Source organism: Lissotriton helveticus, chromosome 12, assembly GCF_964261635.1.
Source record: "Lissotriton helveticus chromosome 12, aLisHel1.1, whole genome shotgun sequence".
Classification (NCBI taxonomy): domain Eukaryota; kingdom Metazoa; phylum Chordata; class Amphibia; order Caudata; family Salamandridae; genus Lissotriton; species Lissotriton helveticus.
The window spans coordinates 901,439,544-901,466,998 of record NC_136073.1 but is presented as its reverse complement, the minus strand read 5'-3'; the positions used below and the strand labels follow the sequence as shown (position 1 = coordinate 901,466,998).

Genomic DNA, 27,455 nt, shown 5'->3' with positions numbered 1-27,455 from the left:
TGGCTTAGTCCGCTTCAGTCATTGGCTGTCTTCCTCTGTGAGTGACAGCGGTTAGTCTGCCCCAATGTGCATTTCTACCTAGCAAAAGAAGTGCACTGGAGGGCCAGTGCTTTAATTTGCCAATGCTGTTTTTTTCTTTCAATTCTTGAACTCTTTTTAGTATGTTTCGGTTGGCGACAGCTTTACCTGTTTATTGGCCAAACCTGTTGTTTCCAGTGTTAGAATGGGCTTTGGGTTAGTCTCTTGCTCAGGATTTCTTGTCTATCTCAGTTATGTCCATGATACAGTGTGTGTCCTTCCTCTTCTTGTTTTAGACATGCCCCCTCCCCCCTTGAGTATTTCAGTGTCGCAGTATTCTGATTGGTTGGTTTGTATCCTTCCACTGCTGACGTTTCTGGCACTGAGGGAACTATGTTTTTATTTTCCTTTACGCACTCCGTGTGTTTTCTTGCGCTCCCTGCCACAGTGTACTCCTTCTCCTTTCACTTCCCCTCTCTCTACAGGACTTGTTTTTTCATTTCATTAGACCCCTATTTGCTCTCGCTGCTCTGGGTTGTTTACTTTCCCTGCATGGCTGTCTCTTCCCTGCTCCCTCCCTGTTGCATCTGTTTTCTTTATTATTGGGTTTCGCCTGCCGAAGGCTGCGCTCTGCGCAGCTCTTCAGCGCAGGTGAAATCCTATGTCGTCAATAAGGACTCCTGGAACGTCCCCCGGCTCTCATTGGTTAGCTCCATAAATGGAGGCTAGCCATTGAGTGCCGGATCTGTCCATCAAGGCTGGACCAGATTCGGGGGCGTTCCGGAGATTTTTTCCCAGGGCGGAGTTACGTTTTTTCCCGTTCCCTCCCCTTTCACTGAAAGTGAATTCAGATGCGCTGTCCATTCCCGCCCCCTCCGTGTGCCTTTCCGCCCCCCTTGCTGTCCTGTGCACGTTTCCCGCCGTCCGTGTCCTCTCCCGCCCCCTCCCGCCGTCCGTGTCCTCTCCCGCCCCCTCCCGCCGTCCGTGTCCTCTCCCGCCCCCCCTCCCGCCGTTCGTGTCCTCTCCCGCCCCCTCCCGCCGTCCGTGTCCTCTCACGCCCCCAGCGAGTGCCCACCTCGCGATTTCTGCCCGCCTGCCTGCCTAGCGAGGGCCGCCGCGCTGCCCGCGGCGACCCGGAAGTACCTGGCCGGCCGGCCAATCCCTTCGCGGCCGGCCGGAAGTCCCGCACCCGCAGCCCGGGGGAGGGAAAGGGAAGCCTTGGTGTTTGCCGCTTCCCCCTGCCTGGGGGAAGCCTTTGCCGGTGTTGCCGGTCTCCCATGCCTGGAGGGAGACCGGAGAGGAGCCTGACGAGGGTGGAGCGGAGGGGGCGCGGGGCACATTGTGGTGCCCGCCCCCACCGCAAATCCGTACCGGCAGCAAGGAGGAGGGCAGCAGCGATCAGGTAAGGATCAGCGGAAGACGTTAGAACCGTGCAGATCTCACCACCCACGGAGCACGGCTCTCCTCGCGGAGGCTCCCTTCCCCCACCGCCTGGGCCTGCCTTTAGTCACGGCGCTTCCTCGAGCACTCCGCTGCCCCTGGCCACGAGCACAGCGTGGAGTTGCTGTTGTGTGTGGGGGGGGGGGGGGGGGGTAGTGATCCTCTTAAAAGTGCACTACCTTTATGCCCCAGCTTTTCAGCAAGTTGCTGGTATTTAATTTTGAAGGGGAAGAGAAGTTTAGCATAACCAGGGTAGGTTCCGATGCCTGTATACCTCGAGTGGGTAAGATTTTGACGGAGAAATTGTCTTGTGACTCCACATGCACCAGTTCCGGAAGACCCTTGATCAATTATAGGATGTTCACTCAATTTGAAGTATCTTGAGTTCCCCTTGGGAGCGAGGCAGGGTCCGGCTTTGTTTCCAGTGAACCCGGGCACTGCTCTGATAACAGGATTACTCATTGCTTTCTTTTCGGGTGTGGGGGGGTGAACGATGCAGTATTTTAAGCCAGGAGTGGCCCCAACCTCCAAGAGGCCCCGAGCTTCAGACCGAGACGCTGTCATGGCGACTTGGATGTAGCTTGTTCCCTTGTGCCTGAAAAATGCGAAAGATAAATAAAAGTGTAGGTTTCGTGATTTTTTTGATTTTAAAGTAACAAGCGTTATAGATGGAAATGAAAATTGGGTTCTGTTTTGCCTGAGATGACTCTTGTTGAATACAAACCTACTACAGCCGTGTGCCGCTTCAGCAAGTATCAGTAACACTTTCTAAAAAGTTTGGCTTACAGATTGATCACTTGCAACAGCTCATACAAATGCATGAGCACGCTCAATGCAGCTTCAAGTTTAGTTGCTTGATTCAAGTTAGCAGGACATCAAAACACAAAAACGTGCATGGTCAATGCCTTCTGGCACTTTAAAATCATCTGCTTCCAAGGCTGTGGAATGAAAAAAACAAATATTCATGAAACTCCGCACTTCTAGCCGCACCTTTCCTGCCACCACGTGCGTACATGCTTTTTCACTGTAACTTAAGTCTGGTTTGGGTGTGATTGAAAACTGACTCCTTGCAACACCCTTTCGACAAGAGCAATGTTATGATGAAGGCCAGATTTAATTACATTTTATCAGGCTTGAAGTAGTCGTAATTGCACACTGTTAGGTTTCCACGTCCAGTGCTACCCTGTTTTCCCCTCCTGTGTGGGAAAGGGCACGTTGTAGGTAATGACTTTGATAACTTTTCCTTTAAATCTGAATGTTTTTTGGAGAAAGAGCTGTTGATATTTAATGTCCTAAATTTCAACCTTGTAACTGGCATGACTGGCTTTGCCTAGGTTTGTAGTAGTGTCTGCCAATACTGTTGCAGCTGAATACATACCTGAAGACACAAATCAGCTAATTTAATGTGTGTACCATTAATGGTACACCTAACCCCAAATGCCTTGGAAGCTCTATCCGTTATAGTGTTAGAAAAGTGACACACTGCATTAGAGAGCAAGCGTTTGATTTCTGGAGCAGATCCACTCACTTTATGCTGTGGTTCTAGGCCAATAAGGATCAAACTCTCTGTGTGTGTGTGTGTGTGTGTGTGTGTATGTGGGGCTCTGTGTGTGTGGGTCTGTGTGTGTGTGTGGGTGTGTGTGTGGGTCTGTGTGTTTTTGTGTGGCATTTGCCAGAGATTAAACTATTGGCATTGTAAATGACAATGCCATTTATTTATCTGTTTTCAAAACCAACACATAAATACAAATGTTGTCATTTACAATGCCAATAGCTCAAACTTTTCAAAAGGCGAAACCATTGCATTGTAAATGCTTGTTATTTGTTTAAAGGGCCAGGCAGCAGCAATTTGCTGCTGGATCCTTTTTTTGCTCACATTTCTTACCTTCTTTTTCCAATTTTTTTAGAATACATTTACTGCTCCAAGATTGGCATCCATAATCTTGGAACGGTAAATGGGAAAAAAAAACATTTGCAATGCAATAGGTCTCGCATTTACCAGAGTTTAAGCTATTGGCATTGTAAATGACAAATCCTTTTATTTATGTGTTGTTTTTAAAACACAAATAAAAGACATTGCCATTTACAATACCAATAGCTTAAACTCTCCCAAATGTGAGACCTATTGTATTGCAAATGCGCTCGGCGCTGTGCTATAAAAATAGAAAAAAAGGTTTAGATAACGTGTCCTGCCTGCAACAGAAGGCAGGACACGGCTATTTGAGAAAATATTGCTCTGATGTTGTAATTAAAGCCTACCGAGTAACAACACATGTAATTGGGTGTTACCATGGGAGGTTAGAACATAAGACACAGTGGTACTAAGGAGGGACTACTAAGCCTATTGACCAATGAACAGTCACAGTTTACAGTGGACATTGACACAAGCCAATGAAAAATATGGATGGAGAGTCCGTGGACCTTCAAGACCCTATCCGAATACAGCATGCCTTGCAGAGCGGCGCATGTGCTTCCCAGGCTCAACCTAAAAAAAATTGGGTTTCATCATGACTTGTACACACACGTTAGGCTCCATGTGTGAGCATGCATTAGCACGTATGTGTCATGACACGTGTGACGCGAAGCATGTGCCATGACATATGTTGGCTGCCTTGAAATGGATTTAGTTTAATTGGAAATCCATTCCATAGATTGGCTGACATACGGGTGCGTGCATGTTGATTCGTGCGTTTACATGCTGATTTAAACAGTTTGCAAAGCCCATAGCTCAGCTATTTGAAGCAGAGACTTTTTGGCTTGCCGATGCTTGTTATTTTTTTCATTTATCCTTGTGCTTTTAACCCCTTCGACGCTCATGACGAGCTGGGCTCGTCATGAGGTAGCCTCCTCGCACGCTCATGACGAGCCCAGCTCGTCATGTAAAGTGCGCTTTCGCAAAATCCAGCGTACGGGGGGGAATCATGCCGCACGCATGCGGTTAAACTATCTTCGGGGTAGAGTAATAATAAACTCATAGTCCCTTCTTTTCTAAAAGGAATCCTATTTTCCTGTAAGGTACATTGAAACTAAAAAGGTTTCTTTACTTGTTCTAAGTACACCTGCTTGCTAGAAAGCATTAAAACTGTGCTTTTAATAATATATGAAATTGTTAACTTTATATACTTTTTAATTATTAATATTAACATATGAATCCCCATGTCTAAGTGGTGCTATTGATTTTGCCAATGCCTGTTTTGTTTGTTAGCTTTTTTAGCTTTTTTTTGTAGAAGTAAAGCAAGCTTAGAAGTTTTGTAATTCATGGATAGAAATAGGACTGGATGCCTGGGACACGAGGCATCTTGAGTAGTCTCTGCTCACTTGCTGTTGCAACACAGCCCTGTGGTGAAGGAAGGGTGACGCGTCCCTCGTCTGATGTCCTCCCACAGTGCCCTTGATTTCCTGTTTTGAGTCCTTGGTTTCTGTTCCTCCTCCTGATGTCTGTCTCTGTTGCTTGCAGGATTCCCACAGGTGGCTTGCAGGGTGTCCTCGCCATGTGGTTGCCACTCGAGGTCCACCCCCGGGCCTTTGGGCTGGTGACGTTGCTGACCATGCTGCACCATGCTCCCCATGCCAGCGCCTTCATCTATGCGGTAAGTATGCGGCACCATGAAACAGCAAGCGTCGCGGCATCTCCTGGCTATTGAGCAGTCACTCCCATGCCTAGAATAGGTGCAAAGGTGGTTTGCTATTCTCTGCTTTTGTGGATGTGAGCGCGGACCTTCTGTAGCGATAGGAGGGGTCCAGATCGTGACTCTTTTATGGGGCAGCACAGTTTGGAGATGGTTGTACACCCATTTAAATTCATACTTCTAGCAGGAAGCAGGACCACCCTCTCTTTTGCCACTGAGGAAAAGTCTGGGGGATTCTTGCTCAAGTCCAAGGTCCGCTTAGATCTACACATGAACAGTGCAGCAAAACACACCAGCTCCATCTAACCCCTAAAACACACCAGCTCCATCTAACCCATTTGCACAGAGTGAAATCTCATATCCCCCTAACCTTGGGGCAGTGCTGCAGGCTCTAAAACTGTCCAGCATTGGTTACAGAAACTCCCTTTTCATGGGTCATCCCAACTACCGTCCATTGTATGTGAAGGTATTTATAACAAAACTCAGATACAATTGCCAGAAGAGAATCTACTTTTACTGCACCAATGCAGAGTTGAAGACTACATCGGTGTCTCTTGTGCAGAGTTAACAAGCATTTACAATGCAATCGGTCTCGCATTTGTGAAAGTTAGAGCTATTGGCATTGTAAGTAATAATGTTTTTTGCCTATTTTTTTGTTTGCAGTGGAGGGATTATTTGGCTTTTTTTTATTGTATAGATTTTTTATTAGATAAAACATGACCAAGTGAGTTGCATAGAATTTAATTTGTTGATTGTAAAGGTGTCTGTGGGCGGCACGGCCTGCATTATTATGAGCGATGTGCAAGGGAGGGCGTAAAAAGTCACGAGCAGTGTGTAGTAGAATACTGATTTTGTTCTAACAAAGGGAGCAGCTAACCATGTGGTGCTAATAGTTGCTATTTGAGCTAATTATGGTTAATAATTTAGAGTTTAATCTGACCCCTGGGGTTATATGCAGTGCTCCGCTTTCTAAGACACCAAAGTGCTGACTCCACCTCCACGGCTGCGGCGCTTGGTACGCAACACTGAGATTGTTGCCATAGCTGCTGTGTTGAATCAACTAGAGTGTAATCTGGGCCATAGATGGAATGCATGGACAATATTAAAATGTAATTTTTTTTTGGGGAGAACTGGTTTAATGTTTTTATTTTTCATTTAAGGTGTATGCATTATATTCTGTGCAGTTACCTGAACGTGAAAAACGAACAAAATATTTTGCTACTTCCAGTCTTATTTTTGACCCGCCCCCACTGCAGTCCTGCTCAGTTTTCGTACTTCTTAATGCACTTTGACCACTGAGAGTACCGATGATGTCGTCAATATGAAGCATGCTACAGAATGCGCAGTAGCGTGACTAAAGCTACTATACGAAACAACATGATTTCCTAATCTACTTGTTTGCGCACGTCACTTTGGAAGTCCTAGATCTCTGTCCGATGAGACTATTATCTTAGCCCGATGACTGGAAAGACGCGTTCGGATCAGCCCCCTTCACTTATATGAGCTTGGGGTGGACTTCGCCCCCTCAGTTGCTTCGCCCCCTCCCTGTGTTGCTTCGCCCCCTCCCTGTGTTGCTTCGCCCCCTCCCTGTGTTGCTTCGCCCCCTCTCTGTGTTGCTTCGCCCCCTCCCTGTGTTGCTGCGCCCCCGGCCCTGTGTTGCTTCTCCCCCGGCCCTGTGTTGCTTCTCCCCCGGCCCTGTGTTGCTTCGCCCCCTCCCTGTGTTGCTTCGCCCCCTCCCTGTGTTGCTTCGCCCCCTCCCTGTGTTGCTTCGCCCCCGGCCCTGTGTTGCTTCGCCCCCCGGCCCTGTGTTGCTTCGCCCCCGGCCCTGTGTTGCTTCGCCCCCGGCCCTGTGTTGCTTCGCCCCCGGCCCCGTGTTGCTTCGCCCCCGGCCCTGTGTTGCTTCGCCCCCGGCCCTGTGTTGCTTCGCCCCCTCCCTGTGTTGCTTCGCCCCCGGCCCTGTGTTGCTTCGCCCGCGGCCCTGTGTTGCTTCTCCCCCGGCCCTGTGTTGCTTCTCCCCCGGCCCTGTGTTGCTGCGCCCCCGGCCCTGTGTTGCTGCGCCCCCGGCCCTGTGTTGCTGCGCCCCCGGCCCTGTGTTGCTTCGCCCTCGGCCCTGTGTTGCTTCGCCCCCGGCCCCGTGTTGCTTCGCCCCCGGCCCCGTGTTGCTTCGCCCCCGGCCCCGTGTTGCTTCGCCCCCGGCCCCGTGTTGCTTCGCCCCCGGCCCCGTGTTGCTTCGCCCCCGGCCCCGTGTTGCTTCGCCCCCGGCCCTGTGTTGCTTCGCCCCCGGCCCTGTGTTGCTTCGCCCCCGGCCCTGTGTTGCTTCGCCCCCGGCCCTGTGTTGCTTCGCCCCCGGCCCTGTGTTGCTTCGCCCCCGGCCCTGTGTTGCTTCGCCCCCGGCCCTGTGTTGCTTCGCCCCCGGCCCTGTGTTGCTTCGCCCCCGGCCCTGTGTTGCTTCGCCCCCGGCCCTGTGTTGCTTCGCCCCCGGCCCTGTGTTGCTTCGCCCCCGGCCCTGTGTTGCTTCGCCCCCGGCCCTGTGTTGCTTCGCCCCCGGCCCTGTGTTGCTTCGCCCCCGGCCCTGTGTTGCTTCGCCCCCGGCCCTGTGTTGCTTCGCCCCCGGCCCTGTGTTGCTTCGCCCCCGGCCCTGTGTTGCTTCGCCCCCGGCCCTGTGTTGCTTCGCCCCCGGCCCTGTGTTGCTTCGCCCCCGGCCCTGTGTTGCTTCGCCCCCGGCCCTGTGTTGCTTCGCCCCCGGCCCTGTGTTGCTTCGCCCCCGGCCCTGTGTTGCTTCGCCCCCGGCCCTGTGTTGCTTCGCCCCCGGCCCTGTGTTGCTGCGCCCCCGGCCCTGTGTTGCTTCGCCCCCGGCCCTGTGTTGCTTCGCCCCCGGCCCTGTGTTGCTTCGCCCCCGGCCCTGTGTTGCTTCGCCCCCGGCCCTGTGTTGCTTCGCCCCCGGCCCTGTGTTGCTTCGCCCCCGGCCCTGTGTTGCTTCGCCCCCGGCCCTGTGTTGCTTCGCCCCCGGCCCTGTGTTGCTTCGCCCCCGGCCCTGTGTTGCTTCGCCCCCGGCCCTGTGTTGCTTCGCCCCCGGCCCTGTGTTGCTTCGCCCCCGGCCCTGTGTTGCTTCGCCCCCGGCCCTGTGTTGCTTCGCCCCCGGCCCTGTGTTGCTTCGCCCCCGGCCCTGTGTTGCTTCGCCCCCGGCCCTGTGTTGCTTCGCCCCCGGCCCTGTGTTGCTTCGCCCCCGGCCCTGTGTTGCTTCGCCCCCGGCCCTGTGTTGCTTCGCCCCCGGCCCTGTGTTGCGGCGCCCCCGGCCCTGTGTTGCGGCGCCCCCGGCCCTGTGTTGCGGCGCCCCCGGCCCTGTGTTGCGGCGCCCCCGGCCCTGTGTTGCTTCGCCCCCGGCCCTGTGTTGCTTCGCCCCCGGCCCTGTGTTGCTGCGCCCCCGCCCCTGTGTTGCTTCGCCCCCGCCCCTGTGTTGCTTCTCCCCATGCCCCGTGCCGCTTCACCTCCCTCCCCGTGTCGCTTCACCCCCCCACCCCGACAATAACCTGAGAGACATAAAAATGTGGATTTGATCATTTTTGTTTTGCTATTAAAGAAGTGATGGAGGTCTTCAAATGTGTTCCCTAGTTAATGTTGTGCGAAAAGAGTTGGTAATAGATTTATCAGTTTCACAGGCTCTTTGGCAGCATTTTTCCTAAGTTAATTTGCGCGGGGAAGGATTGGGAATTGGCTTCAAGGATATGTTTTTTGTAAGACCTTCTCCCAGCACAAAGGTAATCTATCAATCAGTAGATTTGTAGAGTGCTACTTGTCACCTGTGAGGGTATCCAGGCGTTTAAAGTTAACATTCCAATGATTCTGTCTCCAGCGCATTCCATCTTTTGGACTAATTGTTTTTCCTTGTTCAGTTCTATGATATCCCATGAGGCAGATTTTTTAGCATCCCTCTTTTCACCTTGGGTGGAGCAAGATGAAGTACTTCGCCCACGACATCGGTAAAACACTGTAAGATGGCCGCCGGGTAGGAGCTCTTGGTAAGAGCTCCGAGTGCTAGGGATCGCATTTTCTGGACTTTATCCCTGTTAGCACCCTGCAGCATCTCCACCTTTTCGAGTAACCCCCTCAAGTAACTGGATTTGACCAACTACCTCAAGTAACTGGATTTTGATTAATAACATCCTTACCTGTTTGTTGGCGGTGGCTGGAAGTTCCGAGGGTCCACGATCTGCCCGGAGGTTATGGCCGTCGCATGAGAGGACCGAGTTACCCACACCTTCTTCTGTGGACCCTGGGATGTCCCTGACCAGTTGCTGGGCACGGCACGGATGCTTGTTGCCCGGAGCCCGCTGTGGATGACTGGTGCACGTTGTGGTTGCCTGCGACCAGGGCGGTTGCGGTGCACCGAGGGTGTCTGACCCGCCCTGGGTCGCCGTCACTAGCGCCGGACTCCCTGCGTGTGGACCCGATCCTTGCTGCGGCCACCTGAGGGGCCGACGTCGAGAGGCTCTGGACGGAAGACTGGTGCCCGCTGCGGAGGGTCCTATCCGCCTTCATTCATCACCGCCTTGATCGCCCCCGTCCTGCCCGCGTGCCTGGACTGGACGCAGCGTGTGAGACCTGTCCTTGGTGAGCCAAGGGGGAGCACTGGCATCCTGCTGCCGAGGTGGGTTCGGCGTCCTCCCCCTCCCCCCCGGACAACATTGTTGGAGAGACCGGGCGGGAGCTGAACCAAGCAGAGGAGAGTAGGCGCGGATCGACACTGCGCAGGCTTCGAGGGCGACCCCCCCCCCCCCCCCCCCCTCCCCGTGGAGACTCTCCTTGATCGCGGGGCATACGTTTCCGTTTCTGTTTCTGCCGGTTACCCCCCCCCCCTGCCCCCCAGCTGCCCGCCTCTACACTGGCGAGCCGGGCATTACAGGGCGCCTCCGGTGTGCCCTGCCTGCGTGATCTGGTTGCCTCAGCACAAATCTGCTTTTTGTGTCTGATTTGAACAGCCTCAGTGCAGCCTGACAACCATGATGTCCTGAAGGTATTTGCATGCATACTTTTTTTAATTTTTATCTCGAACATGCCGGCTTTGCATTCTCTGCCCTGAATCCTATAAAGGTATCTGCTTGCAAATTATCTTCGCGGCATGGCGGTCTTTTCACTCTTCTCACTCTCCATTACCTAAAATGGCTGGGGCCATATACCGGAGCCATAAATCGCCTCCGCTGCCCACCAGATGACCATGAGGCTACATACCAACGTGGTCACAGGTCACCAAAACAGAGATAAGTCTCTCTCCTCGCCTCCAAGCAGCACGGAAGCTAATCTCTCTTCCCCACCAAACAACACAGAAGATGGACTAACTCGACCTGCCTCGGAGCAGAAAGGGAAACTATCTCTCTAAGGCACATCAACAACAGAGAAAGGACTACTACTCTTGTCTCCCTTTATGCTATTCTGGTGGCCATCTTGGACTAGTCCTCCACTGAGGTGGCCATCTTAAACTAGTCATCCTCACCAACTGCCCATACCTAAGACTACTTTGGCTTACAGCCCTGCAACCTCACACACTCACCCACGTACACCCCCCTCTTCTACCTACGCCTCTTCCACTATGGAACGCATGGGCGAACACACATACAAAATCAACTACCCACCCGAGCTCTCCAAAAAAAACGCCAAACGCTACAAACACAACTTCCTAAAGGCACACCCTGAAACCCCGTTTGTGGACCCCTACTTTTCACTGATCAATGGAGCCATGAGCACCGATATCATCTTCTACACTCTGCGTAGAGCACAGTGGAGGAAAGCGCTCCTCTCCATTCTCACTATCTCCACCACCAGTAAATCCGCTCATGGCCTAACGCTTTCTATCACACCATCCCAAGTTTTCCCAGGCAAAGCCACCATCACCATCTACAACAACGGGACCATACTATTCCAAGCCACTGATAGGAACCTCGACCGACTCGACAACCTGTTCCCTACCTTCTTAGAACACATCACCAAACGGCGGACCCCCACTCCGAACACATCAAGCTACACAACACCCTCCAACTCCAATCCTCAATCTAACTTGCCTTACCCATCTCAACAGCGGATTGACACACACCTCTCCCATCTCCCCAGCGCTATAGTCAGTCACACACCCGACCGAACCCCTCCGAACCCCTCATCTACTCGTGAAGATCACTCCCCCTCATACATCCTCCATACCCCCACCCTCCCTTCCCCCCACCTCACACCTCCCACGAGTCTCGCTGAACCCACCACCGCCCGGAGCATATCCCCCCCCCCCGCGGCAGATCCATCTCCCACCCTATCTCCCCCCCTACTCTCACTCCCCACTTCCCTACCCTCCCAACTAGACCCACAGAACACACCACCTCCCTTACCTTAACATCCCCCCTCTCTCCCCCCCATTCTCAGCCCCCACTACCTTCCTGCCACCCCCATTGTCTTCAACCTTCACTCATCCCTCAACTCACCGGCGCCGCCTCCCACCGACGTCCCCACCTATGCCTCCCACCCTCTGCCTACCTCACCCACACCCCTCGCCCACAAATTCTCACACACATCGAATGCCATCCCACTCACTATTACCGCAGAGCCCTCCACTAACGCTAGCATATCCACCCCCTCCGTACCCAGTTCGCTTTCCAGCTCACTACTCAACCATTCGCCCACGGCTCTCATCACCAACACCATCCCCAATCCACCTTTGGACATGATTTTATCCACCCTCCTACAAGTCAAAGAAGATCTCCACACCATCAAAGAACTTCTTTACACTCACCCCAGACAACCCCGACCTACCACCACCACTTCCTTCCCCAACAAACCCCCCACCCTCCCCACAGACCCTCGCATCCAACTCTCCCCGCGTTGGCCCACTATCCCCGCTTGCAATCACACCCACCGCCCCCGTCGCGCCCTCAACTCCCTGTCGGACCACGACTTATGCTCCCTCCTTCGCTCTTTTGGCCCAGGTCCTGTAAAACACACAACCATCACACACCTCCCCATACCCACAATTCTCACAAATCCCCTTAGGCCCCCAACTCTAAGCAACAGAAGCTCCGTCCCCAACAATCTCTGAAAAGTCCCCCTCTCTCTAGAAGGCTCGACCACCCTTCTCACCCCCAGACTCAAATGCATCCTAATCAATTGCAGATCGGCCCAGAGACACTCCTCCGACATCGCGGATCTCGTCACAACAATGGATCTTGACCTAGCCATTCTGACTGAAACGTGGCTAACTGAAGCTTCTACACTTATAATGGACATACTAGTCCCCCCCAATTACCACATCATTAGACTCGACAGGACCGGCAAGACGGGCGGGGGAATCGCATGCATTTTTAGGAGCAACCTCTCCGTTACTAAAGTCACCTCCCCCTCCCTCACTTCCTGTGAACTCTTCAGCCTCGACATCTCCAGCGAGGGCAAACCAGTATGTGCTTTACATCTCATCTATCACCCGCCTGGGGACAACCTCACCTTCACCCAACAACTCATGGACACGATCACATCCAACGCCGGTCGGCAGATCACTCAAATCTACCTGGGTGACTTTAATCTCCACTGGAACGATCAGAAAGACGCAGTGGTGAATAGTCTCAAAACTTTCCTTAATGCGCTCGACCTCACCCAAATATGCAACAGCCCAACACACGACAAAGGCTCGATACTCGATCTCATCATCGCCAAAGAGGACTCTACCCAACTGGGGGCGATCCAACCCTGTGACTGGTCAGACCACCACATTATTAACTTCTTTATCAACGAAAAAGTTAAACCCAACCCGGCTCAACCTACCAAATCCAAGATTTGGAAAAGGGACATGAAGAATCTTAACCCCAACTCCCTGCCTCCCCACACCTGCAGTCTCCTCCTTCCCCCTTCGGGCGCCTCTGATGTTCAATCACTGACCGACCTCTACCTCGACTCTATGAACTCAATAATCAACGAAGCCGCCCCACTGCAACTGAAGAGAGTCTCCACCAAGAACTCGAACCCTTGGTATGACGGCAGACTCAATGAAGACAGGCGTGCTATGCGAATGGCAGAACGCACCTGGAGATCTGACCCCTCATCACTGCATCTCAAAACGCTTAAGAACAAGAGAAATGCCTACTTTAGGAAAATCAAGCGCGCGAAATCTGACTTCTTTAGCCTCCAGCTGGACCAAGCAAAAAACCGACCAAGAAAACTGTTCGAACTAGTCAAAACTCAAAACAAGACGCAACCCTTACAATCTAACAGCACAACAAGCGATATCCCACACTGTGAAGACTTTTCTGCTTTCTTTAAGCTAAAGACCGACAACATAAGAAGTGACCTCATCAATGATGTTAGCCGATACCCCAGCCACATCAGAATGTCTAACACTCAACCTAAAAATAACGCATCATGGACGTCCTTCGACACCTACTCTGAAGAAGCAATACACAAACTGCTGGGCACCTTGAAGCCCTCTAATCACCTCATAGACCCCCTACCTGCTAATGCTGTAAAAGACTTCATCCCCCTGCTCCTCCCACTTTGGACTAAAATCATCAACAGCTCCCTTCAACAAGGGCTCATCCCAGACTCCCTCAAGGTGGGGCAAGTCACGCCTATACTCAAGAAACCTACAGCTGACCCGTCTGACCTAAACAACTACCGCCCTATCACAAATATCCCCACCTTGGCCAAACTGCTGGAAAAATGTGTACAACTCCAACTAACAAAACACATTGACCAGTTTGACCTCCTCAACCCTCATCAATCAGGCTTCCGAGCGAAACACAGCACGGAAACGGCTATGACGCACATAATTGATGACGCCCTCCAAATCCTTGATCGCAATGATTCCTGCCTCCTCATCCTTCTTGATCTCTCCTCAGCATTTGACACGGTCAAACATGAGAACCTACTGGAGCTGCTAAACACTAGAATGGGTTTATCCGGGACTGTTCTCAAATGGTTCACTTCCTTCCTACATAACAGGTCTCAGAAGTTCAAGATCAACAATGTGCTGTCCTCACCTGTGCCAGTAGATTTAGGCGTCCCACAAGGATCTTCCCTTTCCCCCACACTGTTCAACCTCGTCATGGAACCACTCGCCACCTTGCTCCAAGCATCCAATGTACACTTCCATATGTACGCCGATGACACTCAACGTTACCTAAAGCTACAATCCCCGGAAGATATCAAACTTCTGAACTCCACACTTAGAAACACCCAATCGTGGTTGGCCGATAATCACCTCAAACTAAATGCTCTGAAAACTGAGTTCCTTCTGATCTCACCTCCTGCGAAAATTACCACCCCCCAAATCTGGCTCAATCACCTAACAGCACTCAATGTCCAACCCACCATCGTGGATTCTGCGAAATCCTTAGGCATCACACTTGACGCCAAGCTCAACATGCAACAGCACATTAGCAAAGCAACGAAAGGAGCTAATTTCCAAATCAACACATTGAGGAAACTTAAACCCTTCTTCCCAGCCAAGGACTTCCAAACTGCTGTACAAGCCCTAGTCATCCCCCGCATAGACTATGGAATTGTGGCCCTCAGCGGACTCCCTCTATCAACAACCGCACCCCTAAGAGCCTCCTTGAACGCTGCCGCGAGACTCATTACTGGCTCAAGAAAACACTCGCATATATCCCCTGACTTAAAATCCCTGAAATGGCTGCCTTTTGAATCCAGAATACAGCTCAAAATTGCCGTTATGACACACTCTGCCGTACACCACAAGGCACCCAATTACCTCACTCAAAAGTTGACTATATCAGGAGGTTCGAGAACCAATAGAAGTACAAAAAGCCTACTCCTGAAACCTCGTAGATTCCGGAAGGAAAAAACATACAAACGCTCCTTCTCAGGAATGGCACCCAGGATCTGGAATGCACTCCCTCCTGAAACCAGGCTTATCTCCTCCACTGCATTCTTCAAGAAAGAGGTGAAAGCCATCCTTATGGCCAAGTTCACCTGAACTTTACTGTTGTTGGATCAGAGATTTTGCACCGCTTTTGTATCATTGGTTACCTGATTGTCTATTGGTATTATATTCTTACATGATTGCGATCCTATTATGCTACTCACTTACTACCGACTACTATATTGTACACATTAGTTTGTTGAATCACCCTCTTGGTGCCCCTACCCCTTGTTCTCTTTAATTCTAAGAAAGTGGTATAAGCCATCCCTATAGCCAAAGTTCACCTGAACTCTATTGTAGCTGGATCAAAGACTTTGCGCCGTCTTATATTACTGGTTACCTGATTGTTTATTGGTATTTTATCTGTACATGACTGCTATCCTATTATGCTACTGACTATTATATTGTACCCAATAGTCTGTTTAGTCACCCTCCTGTTGCCAATACCCCCTGTCTCTGTGAAGCGCTCTGATATCTGCAAAGATCTAATTCGTGCTATATAAAACTTTGAATAAAAAAATAAAAATAAAGCGTTTAGTGGCGTCATTAATGGTGTGATCACTTTAACAGTCATGAAGATTAGCTTGAAGTGAGCAGCGAGTTCATCCTGATTTCTGTTCTCCAGGTTCAGTGCTAAGGTTTTCTTCTTCTACGTTTGCCCGTGTTTGTTAGTTTTGTAGAAAATAATAGATTAGGAGATTTGATGACAGTGAGGGGAGTGTCATCAACCAGCCCTTGGTAGAAATGAGTCCATTGTCACATCACCCTGTACTATCTTTGAGCTATTAGCTGTGCATGTTGTGTTTGTGTATTTTCGAAGGATCGTAGATGGTTGGCAGTGTCCAGTGGATTGCAGTGAAAGGATTCTGTTCAGAAAACCCCACGGTTCATGAGAACAGTGCACACCCCCAAGATAGAAATGCTGTTGAGAGTGAAATCCTTTCCTCAAATTGAATCCTGCACGGAACCAGAAAGTGATCAATAAAGAACACGTTCAAGTCAGTATAGCCTACACCCAATCAAAGTACGAACTACAGGCTGATGTCTGACAACGTGCAAAGTCTGAATTCCCAAGTCCGCTGCTTGTTAGGTCATAAATCCCTATAAGATCTAAAAAGGTCTCTGTGCGTACATGGATCACATGGATTTCTGAAGGTGAACTGCACCCAGTATGGGTATACAGTGTGGAGTAGTAGTGAGTGAACCCCAGAACAGTTTAAAAGCCAACCCAAGTCATGGGGGTGACGGGGTAATAAAGAGAGGTAGCTTGATAGGATAGACTAGTGAGGAGAGAAGTTTGGCTGCTTGTAAAAAAAACCAGGGTGGTCATTCGGGAAGAGTTTGGGGAGAGATTTGAGCCCACCCCCAGTTTCTAGAGCAGGTTTGGCCTGCATATGTCTGTAAGTTATGTTTTCTATCTTTCAGTTTGTACAAAGTGAGATGTTTTATCATAATTGTAATGTGTCCTGTTGGTTCAAGTTCTGCTGTCTTCTAACTCCCACCTGCTGTGGTGCATGTCTTGTGATGTGAGAGGCAGAACGCTCTATTGGGAGCCGCTTTCTGCATCTCTTACCAAGTACTTCTGAGGAGGGTGTTATCGGCTGACTCTAACGTCACTGCACACGTTATCTACTAATTAAGTCCTTTAATGCCTCATTCGTGCTCCCTAGTGCTTTTACTCTAGACTCGCACAGCTCTCTTCTAGGGGGATGCCAGATAATGTTGCATGATGTGGAATCTTTCCACCACAGTGGAGAAGGGCTGACCTGCTACATGGAATGGTTGGCACCCGAGGGGGCTTCAGTGATGCGGCGTCCAAACAAGCGAGTAGAGAGGAAAACTTTGAGGATAATGGATAAAACCATAGAGTATCTAAGTGTGTGGCTGGGGGTGGGTGCCTCCCTCCTGTAGATGCTTAATGTTCTGTTTTCTGACCGTTCTCTTGTTCCTTCATTGCAGTTCTCGGACCATAATGCCAGCATGGTGTTTGATGACCTGCCGGCCTTCTTCGGATCAGAGCTCCCCCAAGAAGGACTCAAGGTAAGCGCGTGCCTTGAAGGACTAATTTAACATTTGCATACTTCGAACAGAAATAATTACACTTCCACAGCTCATTTTGGTGTCCAGAGACTCACACTGCATCAACCGGCCCTCTGTCTCCAGAGCTCTGATTGTGGTGGTGGTGACAGGGAAGTTTGCTTGGCTTCTCTGAGCAGCCAGAGGAGTAACTTCCTGCCCACCTTCTTTGCTTCTGTGGAGAAAACACTGGTTGAATCGACCTTTTTCGTGAAGGCTCATGTTTCTTTTCTAATTGACAGGTGCCTCGACTGTTATCCGTGGGAATGAAGCGCTGCCTGTATTTCGTTTCTTAGTCGGTGTGTTTTTATAGCACCTCCTCATCCTGAATTGACTTGGACAAACACGTGTGCGTCCACGTGCCTCCCTTGTGAATGTGTGGTCCAGAATAATGAAAACATACCAGTGCGGTTTCATTGCGTCACACACTATTTTTTTTCTTCACCACGCCCACTCCAAGGGACTGACGTCTGGGAGCTGTTGCACCTTTTAGAGGAACCCACACATACTGAAACAGCACTTGCAATGCAAGCAGTTTCGCATCAGTTAGTTAGAGCTTTTGACGTTGCAAATAATAATGCAACACCAATAGCTCAAATTTTCAGTAATGCGAGACCTAACTATGCCACTATGGCACAAAATGCACACACAGACGGCAAAACAATGGGAGTATATATTTGGTAAACCAAAGATATGTGATTATGAACGAGGCCGTAGAGACAACACATAAAAAAATACAACATAATAGAGGTTCGGAGTGTCCTTCAGTATTAAAGAGAATCGGAGTGTCAATACGCCAAGGCACCGATGATACAAAAAAAGCTGGCAATATGATGCACCTTTCACCATGATGAAGAACAAGGTCTAATTCAATGACCGAAACCTGGGGGCTAGTCAAGTGAACTTGCATTAATTTCACAATTCTATGCCAACTAAAGAGGTGAACTGATAAATGTGGTTGCTTTACCCTTCAAGCAGTGGACAAACCGTATGATGGTATCTTGCTCACAAATCCAAAACCTTGCCTCCCTCCTGCCTAGCTTCCACATCAATGATCTAGCCTCAGATCAGACAGCACCTACCACCTTAGAGGTAAAGCTTAGTTGCAAATGTGCCCTTGTCAAGTACGACACTGTCGACCAATCATGGCAGTTTAGCCAACAGCAAGATGCACTGGGAACATAAGTATGAGCTGGGACACCCACACATGCAAAGTGCTGCAAAAAAAACCTGACAAGCTACAAAGAATTGACAAAGGCAATAGGTTGGGCTTTCAATTGAGCTTCAACTAAAATAGCTGACGCTGTGGTGAACAAGACACACAACAATTACTTTCTGTATCCAATCCATCTAAGAGAGAAATAATTTAATGTAGGATGACTTGAGTATAGTTTTCAGATGTAAAATATGCTCGAATGATACATCAAACAGCCAACAGCACGAGTTGAGAGAGAACTTCTTTCCTAGAGGGAACCTAAGACCAACCAATGTATTTAAAGCACTGGTAACCATAGGTATGCAGAAAGCAGTGCTGTCAAACCAAACCTAAAAAAAAAGACACCCATACTAAGCTGGCACTTGGAAAATAAGCGCATAGATATGAACTATCCCTTCTGCACAAACACAACTAAGAAGCTGCCTAGCATGAAAAGGGAAGTGAGCATCATACCTTCAATTTTAATGCTTAATTCGCTTTCGTAGGGTGCGAGCCGTGGAAATCCTGTCCATTTGCCCCAGATGGCAAAACGCTCAACCACCAGACCAGAAAAAAGTACTCACCCTCACCTGCCATAACCAATAAAGAGAGAGAGAGTAACACATTTGGCCCAGGCTCTTGCTGAACCCCAACCTGCTCTACTAAATGTATGTCACACAGGTATTCCCTATGTTTCACCATGTGAAGGGGGTGAGACTCGTGTCACTCCTGCTCCACCACTGCTACTTTTGAACCCCCTTCCTTATCCAAAACCTGTAGTAAGATTCAAGCCAAGTGAACCGCTCTGATTGCCACCATCCTATTTTTTTTTCACTTGAACATCTATCATCACTGAAGAAAACCAAATGGACTGAAAATAATCATACAATATTATCATACAGCAACCTCTCCCGTAGCCAACTTCAGAGAATTGCTATTGCAAATAAACTAGTTTACCACCTCTCTGAAAGGTACCAGTGTGTCCAAGTGTCTGACGTGCTGTGGCAACTCATTCCACAGCACGGTGGCGTCTCGTGTGTAACGCTAATGCCTTCAACCGCACATGGGACAACGTACAACCTCTCCCTCTGCACAGAAGTGGTTCTGAATTGAAAAGCTTGCCAGTTAAGTGGGTTCGGACTTCTTCTGCATAGACTCTGCTCCTAAGGTGCCTGCGTTTAAAGCCGAACACAGTGAAACTGATAGCTTGGGCTGTGTTACCTGTGAAACAGGATTCTATTTGTGAGAGAGCCATGTGTAACATGGCTGCCTGATGGAACCTCCTCACCTCGCCTAGAGAGCATCAGTGGAATCCTTCTCGTTTTAGCCCCTGAAGCCAGACTCTATGACATGATTAGAGTTTCCATACAGTCACGGATGCTGCAAAGTCAGGTGCGCCCCATAAAGGACAAAAAAATATAGGATTTGTCGAGCCTGGGGTAAAAAAACGGTGTCTCTGGTTCAGCAGAACTATGAACAAAGCGTCTTCTGTCTGATTCAGATCAACACAAATAACCTTATTTTATTTATTTATTTTATTTGCAGGGTTTCATATTGTGCTGGCTAGACCCGGAGGTATCGGAGCACTTTAAATGAGGATTAGCGAGTTACAAAATACGTCAGTTACAGGAGCCTAGTATAACATACAGAAAAAAACAGTGTTACACAGTAACAGTTACTGGAGCATAGCTTAAACATATACACACATCCTATGGGGTATATAAGGAAGAGGGGATAAATAAAGCCAAACTAGGTTCCTTCTGTTCAAAAATAGATACACCAGCCTGTGAAGCATTGCTTTTTAAGATCACTCTTTCCGCCCAAGAATCCTTTAAAGGCCTCCTGATCTACCGTCCGCCAGGCCCTAGAGCTGATTTCCTAGTAAATATCCACTCAGCCTCCACTCAAAATCTTTTACAGTTTTGGGAGATATGAACTTCTATTTGAAAACTAGGGAAGACATAGACACGGAGGAAATGCTAGATCTAACTGCGGAATAAGGTCTTAATCAGTTGATTTTGGGCGATAAACATACGGCAGGACATACTCTTGATGGCCTGTTCACTAATGACCCAGCTATCTCCAAAGTCACTACTTTCCTGGTAATCTGGTCGAACCACCAAGCTATTTTCTTTAAATATAAGCGTTCATGTTCCAATGATCTAAATAATGAGAACATAAAGATTATAAGTAGGGCTTGGCAAAAAATTGACCACAGATCCTTGGTCAATGAGCTTGGCAATAGCGAAGAGAAGGTGGAGAGTGATGCTGACATGGCAGTCCCAAAATATACCCTCTGGCTTGAAACTGACTTTGCAAAATTAGCCCCCAACATGCAGATTAATAAAAACAGGAAAGTACCCTCAGTCCCTTGGTTTTCTGAAGCCTTAAGGATAGACAAGCAGGCTTGTAGGAGACAGGAAAGGATCTGGCGGAAAAAATATGAACTTACAGAGAAAAATAGTTCTGTAGTAGGGGATCTCTGTGTATAGTCATAGTCTAGTGAATAGTCCCGCCCACGTGCGTGGACCCCGGAGCAATCAAAAATAATCTCTTAAAGTGTCGAAAAATGCAGAACTGCACAGACACTTGAGAGAGAATTAAAGACAGATAATGCAGCCTATAGCCACAGGCTACACTGTCCAGTGTTTCAACTAGAAATTCCACCAAAAATCCACAAATGGCAAAGCCTGTCCAGATTTCCCTTGCTTTAACAGCAAAATCCCTCTGGAATGATAGAGAGGAAGACATGGACAGACACGCCCCATAGGCTGCCATTATGTGGCTCAGAACAGGATACTGTGCCTTTAAGAGAACTTTCCAGAACTTCACAGTATCCCAGAATGCACTGCAGGTCCCTTTTACTTTCAGTTCTTTATTCTGGCTCCTGCAAGCAGGACCCTGGAGCATTGAGCTCTCCCTTTTTAAGGGTTTATTGGTGATTTTTTCACTTTTATGTCAAGTTGAGTGCTTTCTAAGTACTTTGGGGCCTTTCTTCTTGTTTTTTGCACTCTTTTGATGTCAAATATGCCTGCATTATTTGACAAATGCCCGGAGTGCTCCAGGAAGAAGGCCAAATCAGATCCCCATGAGGTGTGTATCCTCTGCCTTCCTTCTTCCCATGTCCCAGAGGAGTGTGGGATTTGTCAGGGCTTCTCTGGCAGGACCCTGAAGGACAGAAAGAAGATCAGGCTTCAGGGCCTTGAGGAAAGAAGGCTGAAGGTGCAAGGTGGGTCTGTAGGGGCTTCCTCTGCCCGTGCTGAGGCCTCTGGGGGGCTCCCCAGGGGCTAGAAGACCAGCAAGCGTCACCATTCTCCGTCTGGGTCGATTGCACCGACTACGACGTCGAGAGGGATGACTACAGTCTGTTCCCCGTCTCCCCAGGGCTCTGGGTCGAAGCGCCGTCGACGCTCGACGTCGAAGGAACTGAACAGACCGCCGTCGAGGTCTCCTGTGACGATTTCGTCGTCGTCCTCGTCGGAGTCAACGTCGAGTGTTCGACGTCGAAAGCCCCGGCGTGGGCGCTCGCTGTCGAGGCGACACCGCCATTCGCCGTTGGCGAATAGGAGAAGATCGTCGTCGAGGGGATCCTCGTCGTCGAGGAGAAGTTCGCCGTCGAGGCGAAGTTCGCCGTCGAGGCGAAGGAGGTCGCCGTCGAGTCGAAGGAGGTCGCCGTCGAGTCGAAGTAGGTCGCCGTCGAGTCGAAGGAGGTCGCCATCGAGGCGCCGAAGGAGGTCGCCATCGAGGCGAATGAGGTAGACGTCGAGGCGCAGGCATTCGTCATCGAAGGGGAAACGTTCGACGTCGAGGGAAGGACGTTCGACGTCGAGGGACCGACGCTCGCTGTCCGGTCGCCGTTCTTCGACACCGAGGAGACGGAGAAGGCGTTCTGGCGCCATGGGGCGTTTACCTACGTCCCAGGCTGGGAAGGAAGGCGGATCACTGGGCTCGGTGTATTCCATGGTGTATACTGCGTCACAGAGGCCGGTTACACCCCCTCCTCCATTGCCGAGGGGTCTCCCTCTGAGGGATCCTACTCCTCCTCCTCTACCGCTCACACTATGCCTCTACCTCGGCTACCAGCAGACAAGCCGCCTCCGGTTCCTCCGAGGTCGTTCTCGCTGCCCAGGCTTCCGACCCCCCCCAAGGGGACCCCTAAGCCGAAGGCCCCAGCCAAGCCGAAGTCACCCGCTCCGGTGGAACCGGCGGATCGACCAAAGCCGAGGAAGTCAAGATCACGCTCCGGACGTAGATCCTCCACCAGGTCAAGACGTCGCCATAGGAGGCGTGGATCGAGGTCCCGCACGGACTTCTCCAGGTCCAGGACCAGGTCATATTCTCCGACCTTGTCGGAATCCCCGGGGACAAGGGTGTCTCCGGTGGACGACATCAGCACGTTCCAGGATGTTCTCCTGAGGGGGGCTGTAAAATTGGGAATCACGGTGACGGCTCCAACACCCACGACGTCCGTGATATTTGAGACGCTTCACAAGAAGCATTTGTCTCGCCCTCTCCTGCCACTAGTGCCTGGTTTGGTAAAGCCTGCGGAGGAGCTGTTCCTCACGCCAGCGGTGGTGAAGGCCGCTCCCTCCCGACTTCTGAAGAAGTACAGGGCCCCGAATTCGGACCCGGCTTTCCTGCGGATAGACCCGGTGCCTGACTCTGTGATAAGTGACGGCGGCCAGGAAGTTACATTCTACCTCGCCGTCCTCCACCGTACCGCCCTATAAAGAAAGCCGATGGATCGGCTCAGCTGGTCGGAAGGCTTGTGGGACTGCATCCACGGCCATGAAGGCGTCCGGCGATGCGGCGTTACTAGGGCGATATGACCGTGCCCTCTGGGAATCCCTACAACAGTTCACGGAACTCCTGCCAAGAGACAAGAGGGAGGACTTCCAGGAAATACTCAAAGAGGGGATGCTGGTTTCAAACCAGGTCATCAGCTCGGCTGCGGATGTCTCTCTTTTAGCTGCCCATGGGTATTGTCATGGGATCAACCAGCGGCGCCATGCTTGGCTCAGGCTCACGTCACTCAAGCCGGAGGCCCAGCAGCGGGTGGCCAATCTGCCCTTCTCGGGGGAAACCCTGTTCGGAAAACATGCCGATGATGAGATGGCCCGCATGAAGGCGGAGGCAGAGACCCTGACGGCTGTGGGCTTGGAGAAGGAGTAGTTTCTGTCCTGTAACTCCAGTTCTGTAGTAGGGGTATCTCTGTTATAGTCATAAGCGCCCGCCCTCCTCCCCGTTGGAGAGAGATATTCATGTAAGGAATGCTGTAGGTCTGGCGTGTTACGCCTTCAAAAAGAACTGAAAGTAAAAGGGACCTGCAGTGCATTCTGGGATACTGTGAAGTTCTGGAAAGTTCTCTTAAAGGCACAGTATCCTGTTCTGAGCCACATAATGGCAGCCTATGGGGCTTGTCTGTCCATGTCTTCCTCTCTATCATTCCAGAGGGATTTTGCTGTTAAAGCAAGGGAAATCTGGACAGGCTTTGCTGTTTGTGGATTTTTGGTGGAATTTCTAGATTGAAATACTGGACAGTGTAGCCTGTGGATATAGGCTGCATTATCTGTCTTTAATTCTCTCTTAAGTGTCTGTGCAGTTCTGCATTTTTCGACACTTTAAGAGATTATTTTTGATTGCTCCGGGGTCCACGCACATGGGCGGGACTATTCACTAGATTATGACTATAACCGAGATACCCCTACTACAGAACTGGAGTTACAGGACAGAAACTACTCCATATAAATCTATGATCTCAGTTTTTAAGAAAGAGTTGATTGAAGAAAAAACTATTTTTTATACAACAAAGATTGAAAAAGCTAGTGGGTCAAGCAAAGAACTTTTTCATACTGTGAAAAATGTACCTACAGTTAAAAAAGATGACCCTACTACCTTCAACCAAGAATTTTGTGACACCTTGGCTCTCTTTTAGATCCAAAGTTGAACATATCTATGAGCAGTTCACTTAATCAGCTGCAGCGGATAAAACAATTCTCAAAGATGCTACTGAGCTCACTTTGGGGTTCAATTTTTCGCTGACTTCGCCCACGCAATTCACTGAACTAATAACTATGATTAAGTGGACAAAGCAAAAAATCTTGGGGTCGTTATAGATGGAAAGCTGAACTTTAAGACTCAAGTCTCTAAAGTAGTGTTGTCTTCATTTTATATGATTAAGACTATTAGGAAAGTTCTGCCGTTCATTCCTAAATCCTGCAGAAAATCATTAGTGACTGCCTTAGTCTTGTCTAAGCTTGACTATTGTAACAGTTTGTATATTAAGGTTCAGTCTGCCCTCCTCAGGAAGAAACAGGCAGTACAAAATGCGGCTGCAAGACTGATCTTGGATATTCCAAAATTTCAATCGGTAAGAGCTGAATTGAGAAAACTCCACTGGCTGCCAGTCTGCCAGCGGATAAAATTTAAAACTCTCGGCATTGCTCATAAGGCACTACATAGAGAAGGACCAAAGTTCTTAGAGAACTTGTTTAGATGGTACTCCCCAGACAGAGTGCTGCGGTCAGCAAATGCTTACCTTATGCAGCCAGCCAGGATCTATAGGATGAACTGGGGTGGGAGGAGTTTAGCATTTAATACCATCAAAGAATGGAACTCTCTCCCGTTATATCTCAGAAAAATTACCCATCATCTGAAATTCAGGAAACAGCTTAAGACCTGGCTATTTCAGTAGCAGTATAGGTGAGCATAGCACTTTTAGTCCGCCAGCGCCATGACGCCTGAGAGTATTTGTGCGCTGTACAAATCTTATTAACATTAACATTAAAATGGGGTTGGAATGAAGATCAGGTCAGGAAAGACCTTCAAAGGGGAAAGCCATTCAGGGGAACCAAAAAGACAAAGTGAAAGTCAAACAAGCCGGCTGATTCGTCAAAGGCGGAGGAGGAAGGAGTCACGACGCAGAGACGAAAGAAAGTCTGCCCAAAGTCCGGCTGGGTATATTGCTAGGTCTCCGCGGTCGGTAGAATATTAACCGAATTCCTTGGAAGTTGCTGACGCTGGTTTCAAATTCAATCACGGGAATTGGAGAATCGAAGGACTGCAGTCCATAGAACCCCAGATGTGTATAAAGGTTCAAGGAGGGGGTACATGCCAGGGGATTAGAGCCAAGAAGGCCATCCCTAGCCAGGGAGCTCTCGACAGGAGCACCTCACCTGTCAGCCATCTTGCTGATTTACTTAGTATGGCAGCCGATTCACGATGGATGCCCAAGGTTGGAGCGATCTTCTACATAGAGGCTGCTTTTGTTGCTGCCTGGTCTCTTTGGTCTTCGTCTGAGCACCACCTCTTGATCTCCTTCCTGTCCTGTAGGGTGAGCCAGATGTGGGGGATATGCGCGAGGTCTGATCGGTGTGAACTCCAGGTCCTGTTGCACTCGTGACCTCTGCGTGGCGTGGGCATCGCCCACCGTTACTCAGCTCTCCTGCTGACCTTAAACTGCAGTCTCCCCCCTCGAGTTTACGGCCTCATCGCCCTGCTAGGCTTGATTAATTCTGCCATGTCGCCATCTTGGGGTCAGGCAGGCTTGGGCGCTTCCTGCAGCCTTTTCTACTGTGAGTAGCCGGTTTCCAAAGGGTTTCAACTACCCCCTGCCCCGCCGGTGCAACTCTCGGTGAGCCAGCCCATGGTGCCCAGTGTGGTTCGAGGGACTTCGCTTCATTGCTGCAGTCCGGTGGAGTGACTTATCTCTGGTTCAGCAGAGTGGAAGCCATCAACTAGTAATAAAGCTTCTTATGTATGGTTCAGCTGAGTGGAAGCCATCGACTAGTAGTAAAGCTTCTTATGTATGGTTCAGCTGAGTGGAAGCCATCAACTAGTAGTAAAGCTTCTTATGTATAGTTCAGCTGAGTGGAAGCCATCAACTAGTAGTAAAGCTTCTTATGTATGGTTCAGCTGAGTGGAAGCCATCAACTAGTAGTAAAGCTTCTTATGTATGGTTCAGCTGAGTGGAAGCCATCAACTAGTAGTAAAGCTTCTTATGTATGGTTCAGCTGAGTGGAAGCCATCAACTAGTAGTAAAGCTTCTTATGTATGGTTCAGCTGAGTGGAAGCCATCAACTAGTAGTAAAGCTTCTTATGTATGGTTCAGCTGAGTGGAAGCCATCAACTAGTAGTAAAGCTTCTTATGTATGGTTCAGCTGAGTGGACGCCATCAACTAGTAGTAAAGCTTCTTATGTATAGTTCAGCTGAGTGGAAGCCATCAACTAGTAGTAAAGCTTCTTATGTATAGTTCAGCTGAGTGGAAGCCATCAACTAGTAGTAAAGCTTCTTATGTATAGTTCAGCTGAGTGGAAGCCATCAACTAGTAGGAAAGCTTCTTATGCATGGTTCAGCAAATTGTAAAGCCTCAATAAAAAGCAAAGCATCTTATGTTTGATTTTCAGAGTGTAAACTAATGACTAAGACAAAGCTTCATATGCCTGGTTCTGCCGAACGTGAACCATCAACTAGCAGCAAAATCCTTGTATCTCAGGTTCAGCAGTGTTAACCATCAGCTAGCAGCAGAATCCTGATATATCTGGTTCAGCAGAGTATTAACCATCAACTAGTAGCAAACCCCTTGTATCTCTGGTTCAGCAGAGTATTAACCATCAACTAGTAGCAAACCCCTTGTATCTCTGGTTCAGCAGAGTATTAACCATCAACTAGTAGCAAACCCCTTGTATCTCTGGTTCAGCAGAGTATTAACCATCAACTAGTAGCAAACCCCTTGTATCTCTGGTTCAGCAGAGTATTAACCATCAACTAGTAGCAAACCCCTTGTATCGCTGGTTCAGCAGAGTATAAACCATCAACTAGCAGCAGAATCCTTGTATATCTGGTTCAGCAGAGAGTATAAATCATCAGTTAGTATTAAATCCCTTTAATCTCTGGTTCAGCAGAGTATAAACCATCAATTTGGAGTAAAGCTTCATATTCCTGGCTCTACAGAGCGCAAACTGTCAAAAAGGAGCAAAGACTTTTATTTCTGGATCAGCATTTTGAAAGCCTTCAACAAGGGGAAAAGCGTCTTCTGTCTGGTTCAGCAGAACATAAAGTATTTCTGTCTGGTTCTCCAGAATGTAAACCATCAACTAGTAGCAATGTTTCTTTTGTCCCTGGTTCATCAGAGTGTAATCATCAACTCTGAGCAATACATGTGTCTGGTTCAGCAGAATGCTAAGCATG

At 49.5% G+C, this 27,455-nt stretch overlaps 1 protein-coding gene across 1 annotated transcript in view; it reads left to right on the top strand.

The window, feature by feature from the left end:
• The window catches only part of RNF167 (ring finger protein 167), a 265,889-nt gene that overhangs the window by 50,242 nt on the left and 188,192 nt on the right, over positions 1 to 27,455 (top strand). Inside the window, exons 2-3 of the mRNA XM_078669765.1 lie at positions 4,916 to 5,048; positions 16,954 to 17,034. Coding sequence (XP_078525891.1) covers positions 4,950 to 5,048; positions 16,954 to 17,034 — 180 coding nt within the window. The 5' untranslated portion in view covers positions 4,916 to 4,949. The remainder of the gene's footprint in view (positions 1 to 4,915; positions 5,049 to 16,953; positions 17,035 to 27,455) is intronic.